At 34.1% G+C, this 20,797-nt stretch overlaps 8 protein-coding genes across 8 annotated transcripts; 6 read left to right on the top strand and 2 right to left on the bottom strand.

The window, feature by feature from the left end:
• Nucleotides 1-2,132: 2,132 nt before the first annotated feature.
• On the bottom strand, nt 2,133-2,687 carry RO3G_13553 (uncharacterized protein; the record flags this gene model as incomplete). The annotated part of the gene is made up of 2 exons (XM_067668137.1): nt 2,133-2,391; nt 2,644-2,687. The coding sequence occupies 2 exons, from the start codon at nt 2,685-2,687 to the stop codon at nt 2,133-2,135; spliced, it is 303 nt and encodes a 100-aa protein (XP_067524238.1).
• Nucleotides 2,688-3,809: 1,122 nt separating this feature from the next.
• Nucleotides 3,810-4,272, top strand: RO3G_13552 (uncharacterized protein; the record flags this gene model as incomplete). Its single annotated transcript, XM_067668136.1, has 3 exons — nt 3,810-3,932; nt 3,990-4,096; nt 4,161-4,272. The coding sequence occupies 3 exons, from the start codon at nt 3,810-3,812 to the stop codon at nt 4,270-4,272; spliced, it is 342 nt and encodes a 113-aa protein (XP_067524237.1).
• A 2,404-nt stretch (nt 4,273-6,676) lies between these two features.
• On the top strand, nt 6,677-8,013 carry RO3G_13551 (uncharacterized protein; the record flags this gene model as incomplete). Its single annotated transcript, XM_067668135.1, has 8 exons — nt 6,677-6,722; nt 6,776-6,921; nt 6,987-7,018; nt 7,072-7,159; nt 7,212-7,478; nt 7,540-7,579; nt 7,704-7,766; nt 7,820-8,013. 8 exons carry the CDS (start codon nt 6,677-6,679, stop codon nt 8,011-8,013), a joined length of 876 nt encoding a protein of 291 aa, XP_067524236.1.
• A 3,924-nt stretch (nt 8,014-11,937) lies between these two features.
• RO3G_13550 (uncharacterized protein) lies at nt 11,938-12,117 on the top strand (the record flags this gene model as incomplete). Its single annotated transcript, XM_067668134.1, has 1 exon — nt 11,938-12,117. The coding sequence occupies one exon, from the start codon at nt 11,938-11,940 to the stop codon at nt 12,115-12,117; it is 180 nt and encodes a 59-aa protein (XP_067524235.1).
• Nucleotides 12,118-14,359: 2,242 nt separating this feature from the next.
• Nucleotides 14,360-14,803, top strand: RO3G_13549 (uncharacterized protein; the record flags this gene model as incomplete). Its single annotated transcript, XM_067668133.1, has 1 exon — nt 14,360-14,803. The coding sequence occupies one exon, from the start codon at nt 14,360-14,362 to the stop codon at nt 14,801-14,803; it is 444 nt and encodes a 147-aa protein (XP_067524234.1).
• Nucleotides 14,804-15,522: 719 nt separating this feature from the next.
• Nucleotides 15,523-15,906, top strand: RO3G_13548 (uncharacterized protein; the record flags this gene model as incomplete). The annotated part of the gene is made up of 3 exons (XM_067668132.1): nt 15,523-15,600; nt 15,658-15,715; nt 15,782-15,906. The coding sequence occupies 3 exons, from the start codon at nt 15,523-15,525 to the stop codon at nt 15,904-15,906; spliced, it is 261 nt and encodes an 86-aa protein (XP_067524233.1).
• Nucleotides 15,907-17,783: 1,877 nt separating this feature from the next.
• On the top strand, nt 17,784-18,311 carry RO3G_13547 (uncharacterized protein; the record flags this gene model as incomplete). The annotated part of the gene is made up of 2 exons (XM_067668131.1): nt 17,784-17,898; nt 18,010-18,311. 2 exons carry the CDS (start codon nt 17,784-17,786, stop codon nt 18,309-18,311), a joined length of 417 nt encoding a protein of 138 aa, XP_067524232.1.
• Nucleotides 18,312-18,381: 70 nt separating this feature from the next.
• RO3G_13546 (uncharacterized protein) lies at nt 18,382-19,578 on the bottom strand (the record flags this gene model as incomplete). Its single annotated transcript, XM_067668130.1, has 1 exon — nt 18,382-19,578. The coding sequence occupies one exon, from the start codon at nt 19,576-19,578 to the stop codon at nt 18,382-18,384; it is 1,197 nt and encodes a 398-aa protein (XP_067524231.1).
• Nucleotides 19,579-20,797: the final 1,219 nt, after the last annotated feature.

Genomic DNA, 20,797 nt, shown 5'->3' with positions numbered 1-20,797 from the left:
GTTTCTTTCTTTTTATCTATAAATGAAAGTCTTCCATTTTTTTCTAGTACACTTTAAATAAAGTATTGCCTATTTTAGTAAAAATGGTTTGTTCATTTCTGCTAATAACACAAATGAGCTTGAATTCCACGGTGTCTTAATCTAAAATGAGACAACCGGAGACACTTTGAGACAATCTGATTGAACATCAGACAGCTATGACTTTTTTTAAAAAAATAAGGTTGAATTGTTTTAAAAGAAATTCAATTTGCTAATAGAGTTTGATTATCAGAGTAATAATAACTTGAATATAGTAAATGACCACTACCTCTTGTTAAGTAGATCAAACTATTTTGAATAAAATAAAAGAAAAAGACAAAATAAAAATGAAAAAAAAAGATTACAATAAAGTGTATTTGCTTCAAAAGACTTTTCGTTCTTAGCTATTGTGTAAATAAAAGTAAAATAAAAGACATTTGCTTTAAATAATATTTTTTATAGAAATAATCAAAGTAAAATGACACATATTTATAGCAGAGAAAACCATAGCTCAATAAAGAATGTTTTTTATTCAGTAATTGTTAGAACAAAGATCTGTAACAAGTTTATATATACAAACTCTATTACAAAACAGAATGATAAGAATAAACGAAGCAATAATCACAGGGAACACATTTAAAAACACAGCTAAAGCATCAGTTCCTACGGCAAAAGACTTCAACTTTTAGAGGCAAACTTTTTCCGTTGCCTTTTTTGGTCGTCTTTTTCTTGTCGTTTACACACTTCCAAAATCCGTAAAGAGAAATAATCAAGTTGATCAGAAGTTGTATTTTTTCATTTTCATTTTCTTTTGTTGTTCGTAATTGAGAGTGTATTCATTTCAGCCATTAAGGCTTCTATTACATCCTCCATGTTGGTTGCCTGAAATTCAAAAATAGCCACGCTATATTCAGACGGCAGTATTAAAAATACTTATCTCAATTAAACTTAGCGCATCAGTAGTATATGGTTCTATCTCCAGACCATAGTCAATAAGGTCCATTTCAACTGTTAGATAAAATCCAAAAAAAACCTCCAAGTAAATTTGGCCCATCTTAAAAGATAATCATTTGGTCTCATTTTTATCGGAGCACTTGTTTAATAAAAAAAAAAGCCATAGCCGTCTCATGTTCAATCTTAGATTGTCTCAAAAGTGTCTTCGGTTGTCTCATTTTAGATTAAGACACCGTGGAATTCAAGCTCATTTGTTTTAAAACCAATACGTGTTGTTTAGGTTCTACCTTAGTGTCTGCTTGAAATCATCTACGGTATAATAATGTGTACAATATATTTTATGAGCAAGTATATAATTTATAGTCGCATTGGCCTTAATTTTTTTCTCTTTTTTTTTAACAAAATTTAAATGGAGTTTTTTATATAGCATGCTATTTTAACATCAGTCGAGTGAATATTAATAGATGTTAGGAAAATAAATATTATCTTGTGAACAAACAAGCTTAGATATCTAATTTAATAATCATGGTTGGACGATACAGATAATTTCAGACCATGATAAAAAATGAGGAGACAGAGGAAGAGCAAATTACCAAGGTAGAATACAGCAAATCTTTCTTATTCTCTTCAAACAATAATCACATTTGAATAAATACATTTTCATGGACGACTTTAAGCTGTATCAAAAAAGGGATAGCAATAAATATACACGAATAGGAATGGAGTTTCATTTTTTGCCCTTAAAGTTATATCAAGCCTTTACATACAGTATAAATAAGAAGATCAATAAAGCAATAATACAATATTTTAAAGTACAAGCCGATGTATAGTAAGATATACTTGCTGCTACAAATGATACTGCTTGTTTAGTGACAAGGAGTTACGTCTTGAAACTGATTATCGTGATATGGAACATTGTTGAGATGCAATCTATTTAAAAAAATAATCGCCCGGCAAATGTGAAGCAAGCGGTCAAATAAAAGCGTAGCCAAGTTCTAGACTCAACTACAAGCATCATGTAAAAATACTGTATCTGGCAAGTTTCATTTTTTTTTTATGGATGAAAATTTTAATGTTTATTAAAACTCATCAAAGAGCATAAGGATTAAGAGCGACACAAGTGTATTAAACAGTGACTTGTCGCGAAAATACAAAAGATATTAGCATAGAGAGTTGTAAGCAGATGGTTTCAATAGTTCCTTCGGAATTTGATTGACGACAATCTCATCCACGACAGGAGTCTGTTCAAAGAATTGTTGCCAGTGGGCTTTCAAAATGAATCGAATGACTGTAGCAAAAAAATCATAGATTGTAAACTTGTCATGATAGTGTAAGATGTCGTACTTGGATAATCTTAGTGTGGATAAATCCTCAAATATTGAGCTACAGTTGGGGGTCTTTAGGATTTGACAAGTATTTCTTGAAAATCCAGTAAAATATAAACAAATACGTAAGAATACAGATAAATACAGAAGAATACAAAAAAATATAGAATACCCACAAAAACATATAAAGTATCATATAATTAGAAAAGCCAAAAACATATAAATAACTTCAATATTTCATATACTTTACTTACTTTTCACAATATTCTTTCTTCCCCACTTTATTTTTTGATTATTTTAAATAATTTCACTCAAGAAAATTTCTTTTGTTTTTCTTTTATTTTACTTAACATCAAGAACAAGAATTCCCTTGAAGCATATACACTTCATTGTAATCCTTTTTATTTTGTCTTTTTATTTTACTTTGCTCAAAACAGTTTGATCTACTTAACAAGATCTTGTGGTCACTTATTGCAAGCGAACTTCTATTCAATCTATTACTATTTTGGGAACCAAACACTATTCAAAACCTTGGACTCAAGCCAAAAACCCTTTATAACAAGCTTTCTTTATACTACAAAAACCTTACAAATCCCAATCTCACAATAGGGCCGCTAATAGGGTCCGTTGGGTGACAACTTTTTGATTTTGGGGTATTAAAGTTAATTTAATCAGGACCGTTGGGTTTGCTCAAAGTGAAAAAAGCCCATGCCTGATCTATCAAAAGGTACCTTTTTTTTAAAGAAAAAAAACCTAATCTTATTGCTACGATAACTAAAAATTACCCGACGCGTAGCAATAAAAACTTTTGTAGATGATTGTAAAACTCCTTCCCTGGCAGCCTTTGTCTTGAACCATCAAAGTCTTGTTTCCACACATATCGGATAATTTGACAAAATTGGTGACACCAAGGCTAATCTTGAGAACTGCAATTTTTGCCAAATATCCCAATAGAAAACGAGGTCCAGGCTTGAGGGTGGATCTTGAAAAATATGGTCATCTTCTAAGCTAGATAATACAGTCGAAATCGAAGGCAATAAAACTTTAGAAGCATCTATTAAGTCTAGGGGACGAGCGATTAGAAAGCGACTAGAGGTATTTATTGAAGATAGTTCACTTGCAATCCGGTTCATGTTAATTTTTTTCTTCTAACAGAATAAAATTCGACAAAAGAGAAAGAGATAGAAGAGAATGAAGGTGATCAATCCAGTGAAGCAGAAAACTCTTGTATCAGTGATGAAGATGCCCCTGAATTCGAGCAGACCTTACTTTTTAATATTACCTCACCACGTATACTGAAGAATGGTCACGACTTTAGCAATAGCTTCAAGAGGTTTCAAATAAAGTCATATCAGGAAGCAAGATCTTCTGGTTTATTTATTAACGCCAATATTCATGTAATATTGGAAGTAGGCTTTATATGCATCATTCATTAGTACAAATTCTGAATGGCACCAATTTAGGTCGTTAAATCACATAGTATTATTACAAAAAGACCAGCATGACCAGACAATGTTAAATGCAATTGGACTCGACAATGTTCAAGAATTCCATGCGGAACTCTTAAATAAATATGTTAATCAAGATATAAAGCTGGAGAAAAACATATTTATTGAGTTAATTAACATCTTTAGAGTGAGTATCTAATAATGACCTCTGACTTACTTTGACAGCTTACATATTTTTTTTTAGAATGTGAACGAAAAATCAGATCGTAAAGAACTTAAAGTAAAGTTGCATAATGTATACGAAGCTGCCGATCCATTAGACTCCAAAATAATTGATATATTGATAAATATGTAAGTACAACATATATGGCCCTATGAAATATTTCTGTTTGGAAGTCTAACATGCAATACATAGTATAAACAAGTTACCTGGAAGTAGTCTCATAGACGAAGAGGTCAAAGAATTTGAACTAATAACAAATTATCTTGATATGGTCATCAGCCCTATATTTCATGATCCTCAATGAAGCCGAAAAACAAAGGTGGTATTTCATTATTGAATGCAGAAGTTCAGCAAAAGGTTTTCTAGTTTCGATATATCAATTCATTGCTGTTAAACTGTCGTCAAAGGATACCAGACTTTCTGTATAAGATATTGATATTTACTCTGCAATCTTCTTTTGATGCTCCCTCACATGTCATCCCTTTGATATTCAAACATTCCAGATCATACGGTAACATGAGAGGCCTTCATCCACTAATCTCTATGTTTAGTGCTTTGGACTCCTGTCCTCATTTACCTACCGAAAATGACTTGACAATATCTCCACAAACTAGTCTACTCATTCCCTTCAAAGATATATGCGAAGAAGACCCATAAGAGAAATTCAAGTTTAACAAGTTTCTTCAAGCACAAAAAGCATATCATTTCTTTGAACGAGATTTCCTTTCAAATGGTATACAGTTCAAAAACAGCCAAGATTGTGGCTCTCTCAATATTCTACAAAAAATCAAAAATGCTGTTCTTACTGGAAACCTTACCTTCAAGCCGTATTTTGCATCTTTATTATCAGCTGAACAGCAAGATCTTGAATTGGACAATGAAGACCATTCAGCTGAATCAAATATCAAATTTGACCCATTCATTCAACAGATGAGCTATGAATATACCAATATAACAGCATTGAAGAATCGTCAACTAACGACAATGTTCAGCTTCAACTCAAACTCACAAATCATAAATATAAGTCACAACAGCTGGAAAGCCTTTATCAGGAGTCCTATGCACCATCTTCCTAGGAATGTATGGTATAGACTTCTTCATAAGAAATTATACACTCGAGCCAATTTGCATAGAATCATCCCAGCCAAGATAGAAGACGGATACTACCAATTGTGCAAGCTACCGGAAACAGAGCAGCATATGCTTTTTACTTGTATTCAAAAACAAGACTTGTGGGACGCAGCTTTCAAGAAATACTTGTCAAATCCTAAAGACCCCCAACTGTAGCTCAATATTTGAGGATTTATCCACACTAAGATTATCCAAGTACGACATCTTACACTATCATGACAAGTTTACAATCTATGATTTTTTTGCTACAGTCATTCGATTCATTTTGAAAGCCCACTGGCAACAATTCTTTGAACAGACTCCTGTCGTGGATGAGATTGTCGTCAATCAAATTCCGAAGGAACTATTGAAACCATCTGCTTACAACTCTCTATGCTAATATCTTTTGTATTTTCGCGACAAGTCACTGTTTAATACACTTGTGTCGCTCTTAATCCTTATGCTCTTTGATGAGTTTTAATAAACATTAAAATTTTCATCCATAAAAAAAAAATAGCTGACATACTATTATCTTTTGGCGGCAAGTTAACCTCTCTCACACGATAGTTATCCAACGTAGTAGAAGATTAATTTGTTAGATGGGTAGTGATTTAGTATTACATCTTGCACAAGCAACTTACGTACCTTTCGGTAATGTACATAAATACACATGTACTTTGAAATAGTACTAACTGTCTAATGAAGCTTAGTCAAATTCTCTAGATATAATTAAAATACAGACATTTAATATAGCGCTCGTGTCAGTAGCAGCTATTCGCAAGAATAACTGTAATAAAGCTGTTGGCACCTTTAGATAAACTTTATCGGAACGCAAAAATTGTTGTCTTTTCTATGATTATTATTATTTCTTCATATTTGAAAGAGTAGTTACTATAAGATAGAATTGATCTTATCAATAAGACAAGAGAGTTTATTCCAATTTTTATTGTATACTTCCTTTCTTCCATTTACTTTAGAGTTAAAGCTATCACTATATTCTCTCCTTTATCTACTGTCTGATACTAAATAAATTGCTAAATAAGACAAGAGAACATAATCATTTGTTCTTTGAGAAAATATTGATTGTACCACGGAGCTGCTTTATGTTTTAAATCCAAGAAAGCCTCATCTTACTGCTGATTAGATTCCGATCAATGAAAAGCCAAACCTTTTTTCTTATATGTTTATTAGCTGTGAATAATTAAAGTAAATACAACTTTCAAATATTGAACGGAATATAATGACTTGATATGGCGTATACATCTTCCATTGGTCAAACTAACAATAACAAACAAAACATTTCTAGTGTACCCCCCTTTTTTGTTAAAATTTATCATCCCGCTGTTATAAATAAACAACTCCTCTATTTATTGAAACATATATATTCTTGGTCTCTTGGCTAGAATTGGCATGTATGAACTGGGTAATATACATAGGACAATGAAATATTTTTGTTTTAGTTACACCAGTAACCATTTTTATTGTTACACGAGGATTTCCTCAGCTTAGAAAAAAGCTTAATTTACAGTTTAAGGGTATTCGTTGTTTTTTTTTTTTTTTATTCTTTTTCTTTTTTTCTTTAATTTTAGATTCAGAAAATGGGCAACAGGGTATCTGCTGCTGCTGCCAGAAAAAAACGTCTTAGTAAATTGTTTAAAAAGCCTATATAATATACAACAACTCATTAAAACTGATAGGCGAGAAGAATAATGAAAAAATCAATGAAAAAAATAGCGATATACAAACTAGTAGTACGAGTAACCTTGACAGAAGATCCTCTGAAGTATCAACAGTTACTTATTGGCTTCCCAATCATAACGATGAGCTGGATCGATTAAGTAGTGTAAGCTATTTTTCTTTTCTTTTTTGAAAGAATTCTATCATCTAAAATATGCCCATTTGTTTTAGCAACACTTTGCTTTAAAAATTTTGTATGATGGGTAAAATGCAAATTAATTACAGTTAACAATAAGATAAACTAATATTGTATCAGAAATATCTCAAATCAAATAGCAAGCAAACTTAATATGGATAATGCGGTTGTTCTAGATGTAGGCTGTGGCCCTGGTACTTGGCTTATGGTAAATTATTAAATGTACTCAGTTACTTACTGTCATGATAACATTTTATAAGGATGTAGCAACAGAATTTCCAGGAGGCGATTTCCACGGTATCGACGTTTACGATATATTTCCTCGCAACATTCGACCTGCTAATGTGCATTTTCAGTCTTGCGATGCATTAGAAGGTTTACCATTTCCAGACAATACATTTGATCTAGTGAACATGAGAATGCTTTATGTTGCTTTGAAAAAAGACGAATGGTCTCTTATGTTTAAAGAGATATACCGAGTATTGAAACCCGGGGGATTTTTACAAAGTTGTGAATGCACTACGATTGTAAGATTAAAACAAATACCTTTTTATTTTTTAGCGCTTAAAAATAATTTTATTTTTTTAGGAAACGGGAAATGAATTCGTTCAACAAACAGCAAATGCTTGTAAGTCTAATTGAAAAATAGAAGAAAGAAAAAAAAGAAATGAAGCGTTTTCCTCATGCATTATATCCAGTTAGACAAAGTATGCGTGATAGAGACCAAGATCCATACATCAGCCCTACATTAGGCGACATTTTACGAAAATTAAACTACAAAATTCTTGATTACGAACCAAAAATAATCTCTTTTGGTAAAAATTCGTATAGATTTGCTTTATCTTTATTGACCAAATTGTAATTGTAGCCCAAACGGACGTGCTTACTAAAGAATTCCTTTGGAATATGGTTCAAATATGTAGAAACGCTCAGCCCATGTTGGAGGAACAGTTTGGATATACCGGAGATCAATACGCTCACTTTTTGACCACGTTTGAAGCAGAACTTCAAAAGAAACCAGAAGCTGCATGGAGTTTCCATCGCCATTCGGCTCAAAAGTAAATAAAAAGCTACTGCATAAAAATCCACATCCCTTTCTTGGCTTCCGATGTTTCAGAAAAAAGGCTGCTCAACAAGTGCATGTATGTATATTCATTACCTATAAAAGCTGTTGATCAATTAAGAGCTTGTAGAATTCCAAGTAGGATTTTAGAGTAATAAAGTTTTTATGTAAAATGATGGATGAGAATTAGGAATATAAGTGACAGGAGAATATTTTTCTCTTATAGTGAATCTTGCAATATATATAGATATTTCCAATATTATTGTTTCGATAAAGTGAGGTTGATCCTCAAACGGCTAAGGAGACTACAGGATATTTGAATTCTCTTGTTCAACAGCAATTGCTTAGATTCATAAATGCATTGCATCAGCCAAAAAAAAAAAAAAAAAAAAAAAAAAAAAAAAAAAAAAAAAAAAAAAAAAGAAACAATCGCTTGTTCTCTCCTCTTAACTGAGATTATAAAATACAATACTTTGATTTGTATTTAGATAACCATTTTTCTATTTAAAACATACTAGCGTAGATTATTGAATATAAAAAGCTCGATTAGAAATTTGAAGCCTATGTTAGTAAGGAATATATAGATCAAGCTACTAAAAAGTTAACATCATTCAAATCCTAATATTAACAAGTTCACTACTATCATACGGCCGATACAAGCATGGATATCCACCAGATTATTTAGCGGTTGAACGTTTGACACGTTGTGTACCCAGTATATGCCAATTTAGAAAGCCCGATAGATGTATGCTATTTACATTATTGTAGCATGCTGTCGTACCAAAGTTATTATAGTATTTTTTTGGCAAATGTAACCCACATTTTTATCACCAATTGTTAAAATGATATAATCGGTCGATATAGATCATCTTAACGTAAAAGAGGATCACACACTCGTCGATAGCTTTGAATCAAATATCAAATTAAAATAAAGCGCTCTGGTAGTATATAATATCTCATATAAATGAATTATTTTTACTATAGATAAGCCCGTTCCTGAAATGTTCTTTAAAGTGAGATGGCTGTCAGTGAATTTGATTTAAGGCACTACTGTTTCTATTCTCCAGCCACTCTGATCTGTATAACTTCGATCAAGTAATGAGACTATATTAAAAGTCATCTTTTCACATCCTTTCCTTTGTTTTTAACTATATAAAAGACTAAATACTAATAATCACAAGAAGCAATATATAATATTTAACTATCATACATCAAACATATACATTTTTTAATCAATTACTTTTGGGTACCTTTTTTCACCGACCATTTAAACAAAAAAACCCAAATATATTATTTAAAGATTTGGAAAATTAAAGATGCTATCATTGCTTTTCTCTTTAGAAATGAATACATGTCTCAATTCGATTCAAAACACATTGTAATTTTATTAAAAGTTTAGCTTTACTTTTAAGTGTATTGTTTTAAAAATAAGAATCATCCCATTGTCCTCAACGGATGAATATATACTAATTCAATTTATGCTATAAATAAGACTAGGAGAAATGAAAATATACAGAAGATGCTACGCATCTTCTAAGTCTATATTATTACCTATAGTTGATAGTTCGGCCAATGGTTTATGAGAGGAAAAAAAATATAGGGGAAGTGAATCTTAACGTATAATATGATTCAGCTTCTTTTGCTTGTATAGGTATGGGTGTAGCTACAGTTGGATTAAAGTAAAAAACACGCCAACTAAGTCAATTGCGGATAGAACAAAACCAATTATGAAAACCATCTGTTTGTTTGGCCTGGTACGTTTAACTGAAAAGAATAGTAATAAACAATTGAGAAAACGTTTTACTTTTAATATTGATTCAAGGTAACTAAAGATAATAGTCATATCTAATTATGTTATGGAGAATTGTCGTTTTTGTTTATCTTGGAATATTCTGTTGAGTTCCTTTAACCTAAAGCACGGTTTCTTGTCGTGATGATATCTTGATGAGCTAGTCATTCATAATTTACAAAGCCATCAATAAAATACATTAGACTAAAGCGTTCTTCGCAGCATGCTTTTTAACCAGTGCACTATAGAAACATAGGTCTTTTGAAGTCTATAATATTACTTTAGAGCTTTACTATGATATTTTAGAGCAATTGTTTACAAAACATGCATCCAGAGATATATTTAATGTGGTTTAAGGTCCTTTATATCAATAGTTATGCTCGATACAAGGTGCATTGCTGCTAGTATAGTGGTTGGATTTCATTTAGGTTTGTGAATAAGCATGACATTATCATCAACATTCTTAAAATAAGTTCATGAGAAGAAAGTTGAATAATATAAATAAACAAATGAGCAAAACAGCTCAATGGTATAAATTAATTAATTAAAACACAAATAATGTAATATTATGAACAGCTGTCGAATCAGAAATATGAAATGTGCTTAAGGAAATCACCCATAATGTTACAATATTCGAATGGTTAATGGTCATTGAAGAAGATAACTAAATCCTTTAAACTAATACGACGCTGAGGTCTCTTAAAGCATTTCTTTTACTGGATACAGATTCATTATGATTTTGAAAACACAAAGCATTTGAACTGTTTCTGAAGCATTGAATTTTTCAATGATCATGATGAGTAAACAGCCACAGCTTTGCTCAAATAATATATACAATATATTTACTATGCTATTATACATAAAATAAAGCAAAAATTTGATTCATTGATATAATGACTACATTCATTTGCATTTATTAACAGGAATTGGCTACCCTGACAATTATTTCTCATGGTATTCATGTAATTTTTCGAGCATAATACATATTAGTAAGTTCGCTTTGTCCTTTTCATTTTTAGAAATGGTGAACGCAGAGACATATTCAAATAGAAAAAGAAAATAGTAGTATAGTCTTTTGTCTTTAGCAGCTCACTACATATCAAAAGGATAAAAACACTCTAGAAGCAAATTCGCATATCAGAGATAGTGTAAAAAAAAATTGCTATAATTATTGTGATGCAAACGGTTCTAGATTATGAGATGATGAGTAATAGAAAACATCACTTTTAAAACCACTGTTCTGAATGCTAAGCGAAAGGAAAGTAGGGATATTCTTTTTTCTCACTTGTATTCACTCTGAAAAACCTTTTCTCTTTGTATCTAACTGCGTATAGCCTAAGGAAGCAAGATACTTTTCTTATGCTATTCATTTTCTTTCCCATTTACAGCCGCATAAAAAGCATTTGATTCCTTAAGCATTTTTATGTTGGCATAAAAGTCCAGAAAGAATTAGACCCTAGATTATCCTCAATTATAGCTATAGAGCCACCTGCAGTATTATTTAACACCGATTTTTCCCTTCCAACATCTATCGCTTTTATTTACAAGTTTGAAATTTCTTTCAAAGCTCTTTGCTTTTGCAATTATCACTTTTGTCTGCAAAATCTTGCCAAGACATATGGTTTAATAGTAGAATGGATGCGTAAATAGGATGAGCAAAAAGTACAGTCAATCCAGAAACATGTAAAAAATATGCTAAGAAAATATGCATAAACTGCATAAAAATAATCATGGGTATAAGGCGCCTCAAGTTTATATGTACGACTCGACGTCATTGGCTTTGCGTAATAAAAGAAATAATGCGTTATATGGCACATAACTTTAAAACAAACATCTTATAGGCTACTTGCTACTGTATTACAAACATGTTAATAAATACAATGTATTGCTTGCTTTTACATCAACGATCTGACTGGCAGCTTACCTTTCATATAAAGTAGTGTTCCTTTTGTTTGCGTAAGATTTTCATTGTTTATTATCTTTTTGTTCAATTTGAACAACCATTGAATAAATTTCATGTTATCAATGGGAAAACTTTATACACCCTTTTTTCATATAAATAAGCCCGATTTTTTTTTATTATTATTATTTAAAGTGATCTATACATCTAATACTTTTATCAAGCCTACAAAAAATGAAAATCGCCTCCATTGTTCTTCTTGCTCTTGGTTCCTACTTGCTTAATTCCAATGTCGCTGAAGCCCAAGATGCCTGTTGGAGGGTATGTTTTCCCGAAGAACGTGAATGCCCTGAAGGATGGGACCCCAAGCAGTTTGGCGATTGCTGGACTTGTTGTCAAGATGAGGATAATTAATTTCTTAGACCATCTGAATTGTTTATTGACATAAATAAATATGAATGGTTTTTACTACGCTGCTGTATCTAACAGCGATTGACTAAAAATACTCTTTATTGCCCTAAATGAAGTATGGACTGAATTTGCTACTTTTCAAATCCTGCTAAGGACAGAGCCCTCAATGATTTTTCTTTCTCCTGAGAACAGTCTATAACTACCATCAAGTATTAGCTTGGAGCTTTTCAATAAGGGAAAAGTCGTTTTAATATTTGAGTACAGTTTATTGCAAAATCAGTAGAAATAAGATTATACAAGGAAATTCAGAAAATATTATGCGAACTAGAACCTAGCTTGACTTGCTCTTTCTTTTTAAAGTGAATAGTTGATTAAACAAAGAAAAAGTGAGCAGAATATACATATCCTTTTGATTCTGTTGCTGATGAATCCAACTTTTTTTATTATGCGCAATGTTCTATATTATCCTATTGCCAAAACCAGACGAATGCAAATATGTACCCATAGATACTTCAAATAATTTAATCGGCAGCAGTTATGAAGATGGGACAAAGAAAATGTTTTATAGTAATAATGTATCTGTCATCTGTATGAATGTATATTTCAAGTTTTGTCATAATTATTCATTTTGACATGCGTCTGTATTGATAAATGAACAGCATGTAATACATATATTTAATGCAATAGACTAATATAAGCCTGGTCACAATTGCGTAATAGTTCAAAAAACCATATTTTTGAAAGCAAGTAGAGATAATTCTATCGAGGATATGTATAGCAAACACTCTATGGACATTATTTAGCTCATAATGATCCATACTATTGTTATGTAGAGACACGCGTTCAGAAAAGGATTCATTAGAATTTTGTCAATCAATCTACACACAGCAGCCTTTAAGAAGAACCACCTTTTGGAAACTAATAAAAGAACCCTATGAAAGCAGGCTTCTAAAAAGCAATGGGTCTATCTCTAAGAACTACAAACATCATAAAAGTCTCATCATGTTGACATGCGACATGAAAAAAGGCATCAGGAATCTTGTTGAGAATAATGATAGATTTCCTAATAACTCATTGACCTCTGTACATTAAGGATTGACCGATTGCTGACCTGACAAGAAAAGTAAGGATTGGCATCGAGTCATTTGTTGCATGTAACAAAAATGACTCACTTAAAGTATACACAATTCATCAGAGCATGCAACCAAGACCATAGAAACGATTAAAAAGTAAGGATTAAGGAATACACATGTTGCTCCATTATTTTACCAATTCGTCTCTTCATCTGTAGCAGAAACTTGTTCGTAAATAAATTATTATAGTAAAAGATATCAGTGATAGTATGAAATAAAGATGTCCAGAAAAGACAAAAGAATTATTGGTGAAACAAAGTACTTTTTCTTTTAGCAAATCATATACTGTATCCCAAGTAGTTTTTCTTTTTTTTTTGTTAATGTTTTCATGTTGAGTCGTTTTAGTCTTCTTATTAGATAGTCCAAGCAGTTCTACAAGTATAACTTTTGACTACAAAAGTGTTTATCTAAACAGAAATGTTTCAGTAAACTGCTCCATTACCAAAACAAAAAAAAAAAAAAAAAAAAGAAAGGTACCTTAGCGATCTAGTTCACAAGCATGGAATTTAAGAGTTATGAATTATGCTTTCCATGCCAAATAGATATAATCCTTCTTTATTATCAATGATATCTTATCAATATTGTTTATACGTTAAAAAATGTAATTGACATTAGAAAATTCCTTAAAAGTATAAAAGTGCATTATGTGTCACAATCAAAGCATTGAACTAGAACAGTTTCTTAAAAAAAAAAACAAAAAAAACAAAAAAAAACAAAAAAAAAAGTTCAGTTCTCATACTTCTGTTGGTTTAGATCATTCTTATTGAGACTAAATATAGTATGCTATATGAAAAAAGTCATGGCAACCAATCAAGTTCTTAGAATAATGGATCTTTATTGAGTTGACATAATGCTCTCTTAAAGCATGGATGCAACTATAAGGACTTTGATGTAAACTGAATGTGTAATGTAACTGTAGCTATTGAGGATTCTTTTTTATTATCATTATCTTTTTTTTTTGTGAACATATATATATAGCCTAATCCTTCCCTCTTCTTTTTATTATTATTCTCATTATCATCATTAGTCATTAGATTTGTAGGTGTCTTTGTATAGATTTGTTTTCTCTTGAAAAAAACCCAGCTTAACATTTTGATTGGTTTATAGAAACAATGGAACAAAACAAGCATTTTTACCTGAAGCAAACCCAAAAAGGCTTGTATATTGACGTTGAGGGCAACAGTAACCATGTTGATGCTTATGTTGTCCTGAAGAACAAGACCGACAATGATTGGGAAGGCAAGCAGGTATGGTACTTTGATGAAAAGGAGCAGATTGTCAATGTTCAGTCTGGAAAGGTCATTGGCTTCTTGAACCATGATCCTCACCACAGCAACCACTATACCTTGGTTCAAAAGGAAAATCAACAGAATCCTGAATTTCAATGGGTATATGACAAGGGTAAGAAGAACATTCACAGCAAAAAGTTGGGATCTGCTTATGACTTTGTCCCTCATCTTGGCGATGCATTTGATGGAGCCAAGATCTGTATGGAAGCAGGTGGATCTACACCTAGCCCCTCTCAATACTTTGAGATTGTATACAAAGATAATTAAACAGAAGTTATGTTGATAATAATAAAGAGCGCCTCGTGTTCATTTAGTGCTGTTCATTTATTGGTGCATTCATAATTATGTTTAGCCATTAGCTTTGTTATACCATACTCCATAACAAAGAACAAGTGGTGCTATTAATCAAAGTGATAATATGACCGAAAGACACTTTATAAAACCCTGTCTATTTCCTTCTCTTACTTTTATCAGTCCTGCCTTCATACCTTCATGTTATTTCTTTACAAAACCTGGACACCTGACTATGCAACGATGGATTGAAAATTCTCTGTGAGGATACTCTTGGATTTGAGTGGATCAATGGTATCCATAAAATCAACCTCTAGACTGAGATGATGAACTCTGCAGCTTTGAAATCTCAAGAATGTGGTATGCTTCGATTTCGTGAAACAATCCAAAAGGATGCTATCCGCTTCACATTTCTTCCAAAAAAAGACAGGATAGAAAGCATCGATACATTGGTCTGCAAAGCACCTTTGTAAAGCCCGCGTGTTGCATCAAAAACTTGAATGCTCAGCAACATGGAGAAATGACGGATTGCTGAGTTACGATGGACCGGGGGAAGATGGGGCCTTTTTTGCTGTGTACATGAAAACTCTACTGCTGATGCACGTATTGATATACTCAGTCTTGTCAAGATAGGATGAAAAAAAAAAAACAAGTACCGTCGTATCGGTAAGGTTGTTCAACCACGAAAAGTACAAATGGCTAAAGACACTCTTGTCCATTCTCAATCATTGGATCTACACGATTATGAAGAATACCTTGGAAATCTTCCGTTGGTTACTGAATAGTTACAAAGGCATGCTACGGAAATCCATCCGTTGACGATACGGAAGCTGAAACTGTCCAAGGGCATCAAGAGGCTAGCGAGGATAGGGGACACCCAACTGAAAAGTAAGTTTGGCAAAGATGCTGTTTTTGTGATGGGCCACTGTTCCGCTCCAAATACGCGATATCAAGAACCTGTGTTGGATTCAGAAGGGATGCTGAAGAAAGATGGGCTGTTTGTATACTGGAAGCGTCTCAAACAAGTCCATCCGAGGTGTGAACATGGTAGTCTGACAACCTTCAAGAGAATAGCGTAAAGACAAAATAATCCTAAAGTCATGGTCATCCAATACTCTGATCAAGAAGGATGAACATGGTCGGCTGGCCTGTACTAATCAAGATTACAGTGACTGTGCAAAAGAGTACAGATGTTAAAGAACGCTGATGGCATCGGGGTTTGGCAGCATGCCCAAATAGGATTCCTACTGTTCACATCACTTGCTACCATGGTGACATACCACAAAAGTTTCAGCGTGCGAGGGCTGAAAGAAGAAGATTTAAAGAAGGATACGTTTGACTAAAAGCCTGTGACTATCCACTACAGAGATCGCTGTGTTGCCTCAGATGCAGTTTGATAAGCTTGAAAGTTAACTTGTACCTTGTTTATTCAGTTGTGCCACCTTTTATCACTGAACATTGATGTCGAGTGATTGTTCTCCATTTTCTACTTGCTTTTATTCAATGTACGCATTTTGTTGTTTCTTTTGTTTTATCTTTTGTGCCCATCTTTTTTTTTTTTTTTTTTTTTTTTTTTTTTTTTTTTTTTTTTACTCCTGCTTCTATGCTAAATTTATTTTTAATTTACACCATTTTATTTGCGCGATTTTTTTATTTTTTTTTTTCCCTCAAAAGTAGATTTATGATTTCGGAATAAAGTATAGGAACTTGATGTTTACAGATTTGAAAGAAAAGGAATTTTTGAATCCTGTTTGGACATCAGACTATTCAGCTAGAGAAAGGGTGGTATTTGTACCAGATGCAGGTCACTCAGAAAGGGAGATCTGTCTGATAAAAGCAAGATAAGCAAGCATGAATAAAATCATTGAATTGAGAATGAAAGACTATTATGTTTTCAAGCCTAAATTATTAAATGAAAAGGTCATGATGAATTCTCAACAGACTTGTTTTGTTCTTTTCCAAAATGATAGTCAAATGAGTGGGTGCTCATCTTGTTTGATGGATTGAGATGATGTTGATACAAAACCAGTATCTGATGAACTGTATTCAATAAAGTGGTCAGCAGAAACTGATCTTGTTTGATATGATTCCTTGAAGGGTTCAACTTGTTTTTATGCCATGCCAATAAGGTTGTTATGCAAATATCCATTGTTGTGGGAAAATAAACACAAAGATGGCAAGTGCTATCATTGTATCCGGTTCGATCCGTGATTTGTAAATTTTAGTGACACTTTTTCCCCCTCCTTTTTTTTCTTTGTGAAATATGATTCTAAAAAGATGGATTCCAATTCAATGCTCGCCAAGCCTTTTTTTTTTGCATGAGCCAGTTGGATATCAGCCTGAAAAAGGAAGGAGAGTGGCTTGAAAGTGTGACTTGAAAAAAGAAAAAGGTGGGGAAAGAAAGGGTTGTGAGACAGTGAAAGGAAACTAACTAAAAAGAGAGAGAGAGAGAATCATTCTGACGGTTGAATAAACATGGAGATGTTTGGATGATAAGAATCTAAGCCTGTGTTTCTCAGTGAATGGTCCATGTGTGGCGTCTTATACAGGATTGTGTACATGCGATCTCTTATCTTTATTGTCCAATTGATCTTCTTTCGGAAGCAATCGGGGAAGAAAGGAAAACGTTTTATCCCCCCTCCTTTCCTACTTTTGTTTTTATCAACTCTCTGTTTGTTCATGGCTCATTCATGTTTTCATTACAATCAAGCAAAATGAAACAGAAAAGAAATGAGGCTATGAATTGTTTTGAAAAACTGGAGAAATGATAAAAGAACGAAATAAAAAGTTGGGGTCCAATTAAAACTTTTCTACCCCCAAAAAAAGTATATCTCAAATGGGGGAGTGGAAAAAAAAAAGGGTCATAAAGACCATGAAAGAATGAGAGATTGAAAGAGAGCGAAAAAAAAAAAAAAAAAAGGAGCACCCTTTTTTTTTCTCTTTATTTATTTATAAAATGTATTCAAATGAAATCCACTTACCGATATTAATCACAAGTCATCTATCAGAACATTCTTTACCTTGGAATAATCTTGATCAACTCTCTTGTTTGTGGGCCACTTTTACAAAATGTAAAACAAATATTCAAGATGGATTTCGTTTAGAGAATCTTTCATGGAGGTTGTGGTATAGACAATCCGTATTAAAAAAGAAACAAAGACCGAATACAGTAAGAGACATAGACTATACGAATGCAAAGACAACACCTTGTTCCTTAAGAAGAACTCGTTCATTACCCAATATTAAACAACAACAACAACCTTCTGTAAAAAAGATACGAAAATTCTTTATTGACGATGAACAACCCATCAAAAAGAAACCTCTCTTACGTCGGTCATCCACACTTCCTAAACCTATCTCACTCTTATCTGAAATGTTATCAACCGCAAAGACAGAGACAGGACCCAGCAAGAGCCCATCAGGTCTTCGTCGATGTCAAACAAAATATTGTAGATTAGATCAACTCGTATTGAATGCAGCTTAAGTTTTTATTTTATTGATTTAAAACTCTATTCCCCCCCACACACACATTCAATTTATTTAATAAAATACATTTACCAATCGGATAACGAAACAAACTTTCCATTTTCAGTCAACACGTCTGTCTGGACTTGAGCACTCCAAGCAGCCGTCTTCACAAACAGATCCTCTTCACTCCCAATCAAATAATCCATGCGACTCAAGATCAACCAGTCCATGAACACACGCGCGTACTGTTTCTTGAGCTGCTCGTTGGATTCAAACAGTTTCCAGTGTTGAGGTGGCCGGTCGAGATCACCAAACGCGTAACCTTCAGCGACCGCATGCACCGACAGCCCACTCAGTCCTCGACGGACGCGGTCCAGCAGGTGCGCACTCGCAGCAGACACAAAGACATGACAGCCTCTTTCGGGACACACCCGTCGAACGTGAGCCGTCATGCGATCCACCTCCTCCGCTCGCCTCACACACACCCCCAGACGAAACCAGGCTGAGGTCAAGTGGGGCGTCAGCACATTGTCCGGGTCAAGCGCGCCCATCGTCTCCTTCAACTTGATCTTGCCGCCCATCAGTCGACGGTAGGGACCGAGCTGTTCCGCCAGCCAGTCGGTCGGTTGCGCAAAGAGAAGTCGACTGGCCAAGAAGAACCAGTCGGATCGATCGGGCACATGGCCCAGCCCATACCGTCCTCGCTTGGGGCTCTCGGTCGCGTTCCACTCTCTCGATTTCCAGACGGTGGTGCCCAGGATCCGTTGGTGGCCCTCCACGGTCGGTGGCGAGCTCAAGATGGGCACATGCTTCACTTCATCGCGATCCGCACGGTCCAGATAGAATTGGGCTTGTCCGGTACGCATGGCCATATGGCCTGGGGTCGGCTCCAGGTACCATTCAAACTGGACAGGAAAGGCCATGTCGTAGGCAAACGCAGCATCCCGGTCTGGATGCAGCATGGCATAGTAATAGGCGGAGGTGATGTCGACCATTCGCTCGGCTAGTGTTCCACACTGCTGATGGGGCTTGCAGCTGTAAAGCACCAAAAGAGGCGGTATGGAGATCTCTGGCGTACGGTTCGTGCTATAGGTCACTCGGATATGGGCCAAGGCAGAGGCCAGTGTCTGTCGACGGGCTGATGTTAAACGAGATGTGGTTCGGTTGTGAGATGGATGAACTGTGGCTTGTGTTGGAAACCATGTTTTCCAGGATATAAATAAATAAAGAAATAGAATAACAAGAATGCTAATGACCAGATTTTTGGTCTTGAAGCTAATCATTATTCAAAAAAAAAAATAAAAAAAAAAAAAAATCACACTGCAAATCGCTTTTTCCTTTTTTGTATTTTTTTTTTTTTTAAGCCTTTTTCATTTTATGGATAGTTTTGTGAAAGGATGCAAGTGTTTGATCCCTTTGGTCCTCTGCTGATCAATTCAAGTCCAATAAAATAAGAAAATTGTCCCTGCACCTCCATTTCACTCAATCCAATCCAGACCTACGATGGAATCTCCATCCTTTTGGCTTGTATCCACAAGAAAAACGTTTGATGATCAACACCTCTTTTTTCTTTGGTGTGACGTCGATAGAAAATAGAATGTGCCTGCAAAGAGGATATGAGATGAACTCCTTTTCTTGATTGGCAGGAGAACCCTTTAATTTGGTTTGATGATGATTGAAATAGTCATTTTAATATTGTATTCATATTCTGTCTTTACAAGATGGTGGATGACCTTGCTTAACTTGACTTGGATCTCAATTGCAGTAGAGAATACGATTTAAAGAAAGTAGATGAAGTGAGAGCAAGGTCATCATTCTCCTATGTCACTGTTTTTATTATTTTTATCAGTGACAAGATCTCTGATTTATAAACAAAACCAGAGTATATCCATCTCACTCACCAAACCCTATCCATTGTTTATAAATCTCTCTTTCTCTCTTATCCCCCTTTCTCTCCCCCTTTTTTATAGAAAAAAAAAAGAAAGTATCCCCTTACATCTCTTGTAAGCAAAAGAAAAACGGTAAAGTACACCTGCTTCTTTTCATTTTATTTCATCATTTTGTAATATCCTTTTTTTTTGTACAAGGCCATGATCCACAGAACATTGTGTTCTTTTGATTGATTTGAACCACTTTTTTTCAACCAGTTGTCATAAAAACAAACAATGGATAAAACATCAAGACAAAGCCATTAGAAATGACGACCAGAGTACAACAGACTGTAAGTGCAACTCCTGTCGAACAAGCAGGATCCCCCCCCCTCCCTTATCTCTTCTGCTCGACTTTAGCTCGTATCGAAAACCACCCTCCATTAAAATCCGATCCTCCACCGATCACCCCAAGTCTCTGTGGATGCCACCGGATTCTTTCAGATCGGTCTGGATCAGCCAGATCTCGAGACGATCTTTGGCAGAGGATGGCTCCTGCGTCCGTTCCATGTCATGGTTGGCAGCAGCCGTTTTGATGAGACACGGATCGCACCGGCCGATCAAGCACGAGGAC

This window comes from Rhizopus delemar, genomic scaffold (genome assembly GCF_000149305.1).
Source record: "Rhizopus delemar RA 99-880 supercont3.12 genomic scaffold, whole genome shotgun sequence".
NCBI lineage: Eukaryota > Fungi > Mucoromycota > Mucoromycetes > Mucorales > Rhizopodaceae > Rhizopus > Rhizopus delemar.
The sequence above is the reverse complement of the archived record's forward strand: the minus strand, read 5'-3'. Positions and strand labels throughout refer to the sequence as shown.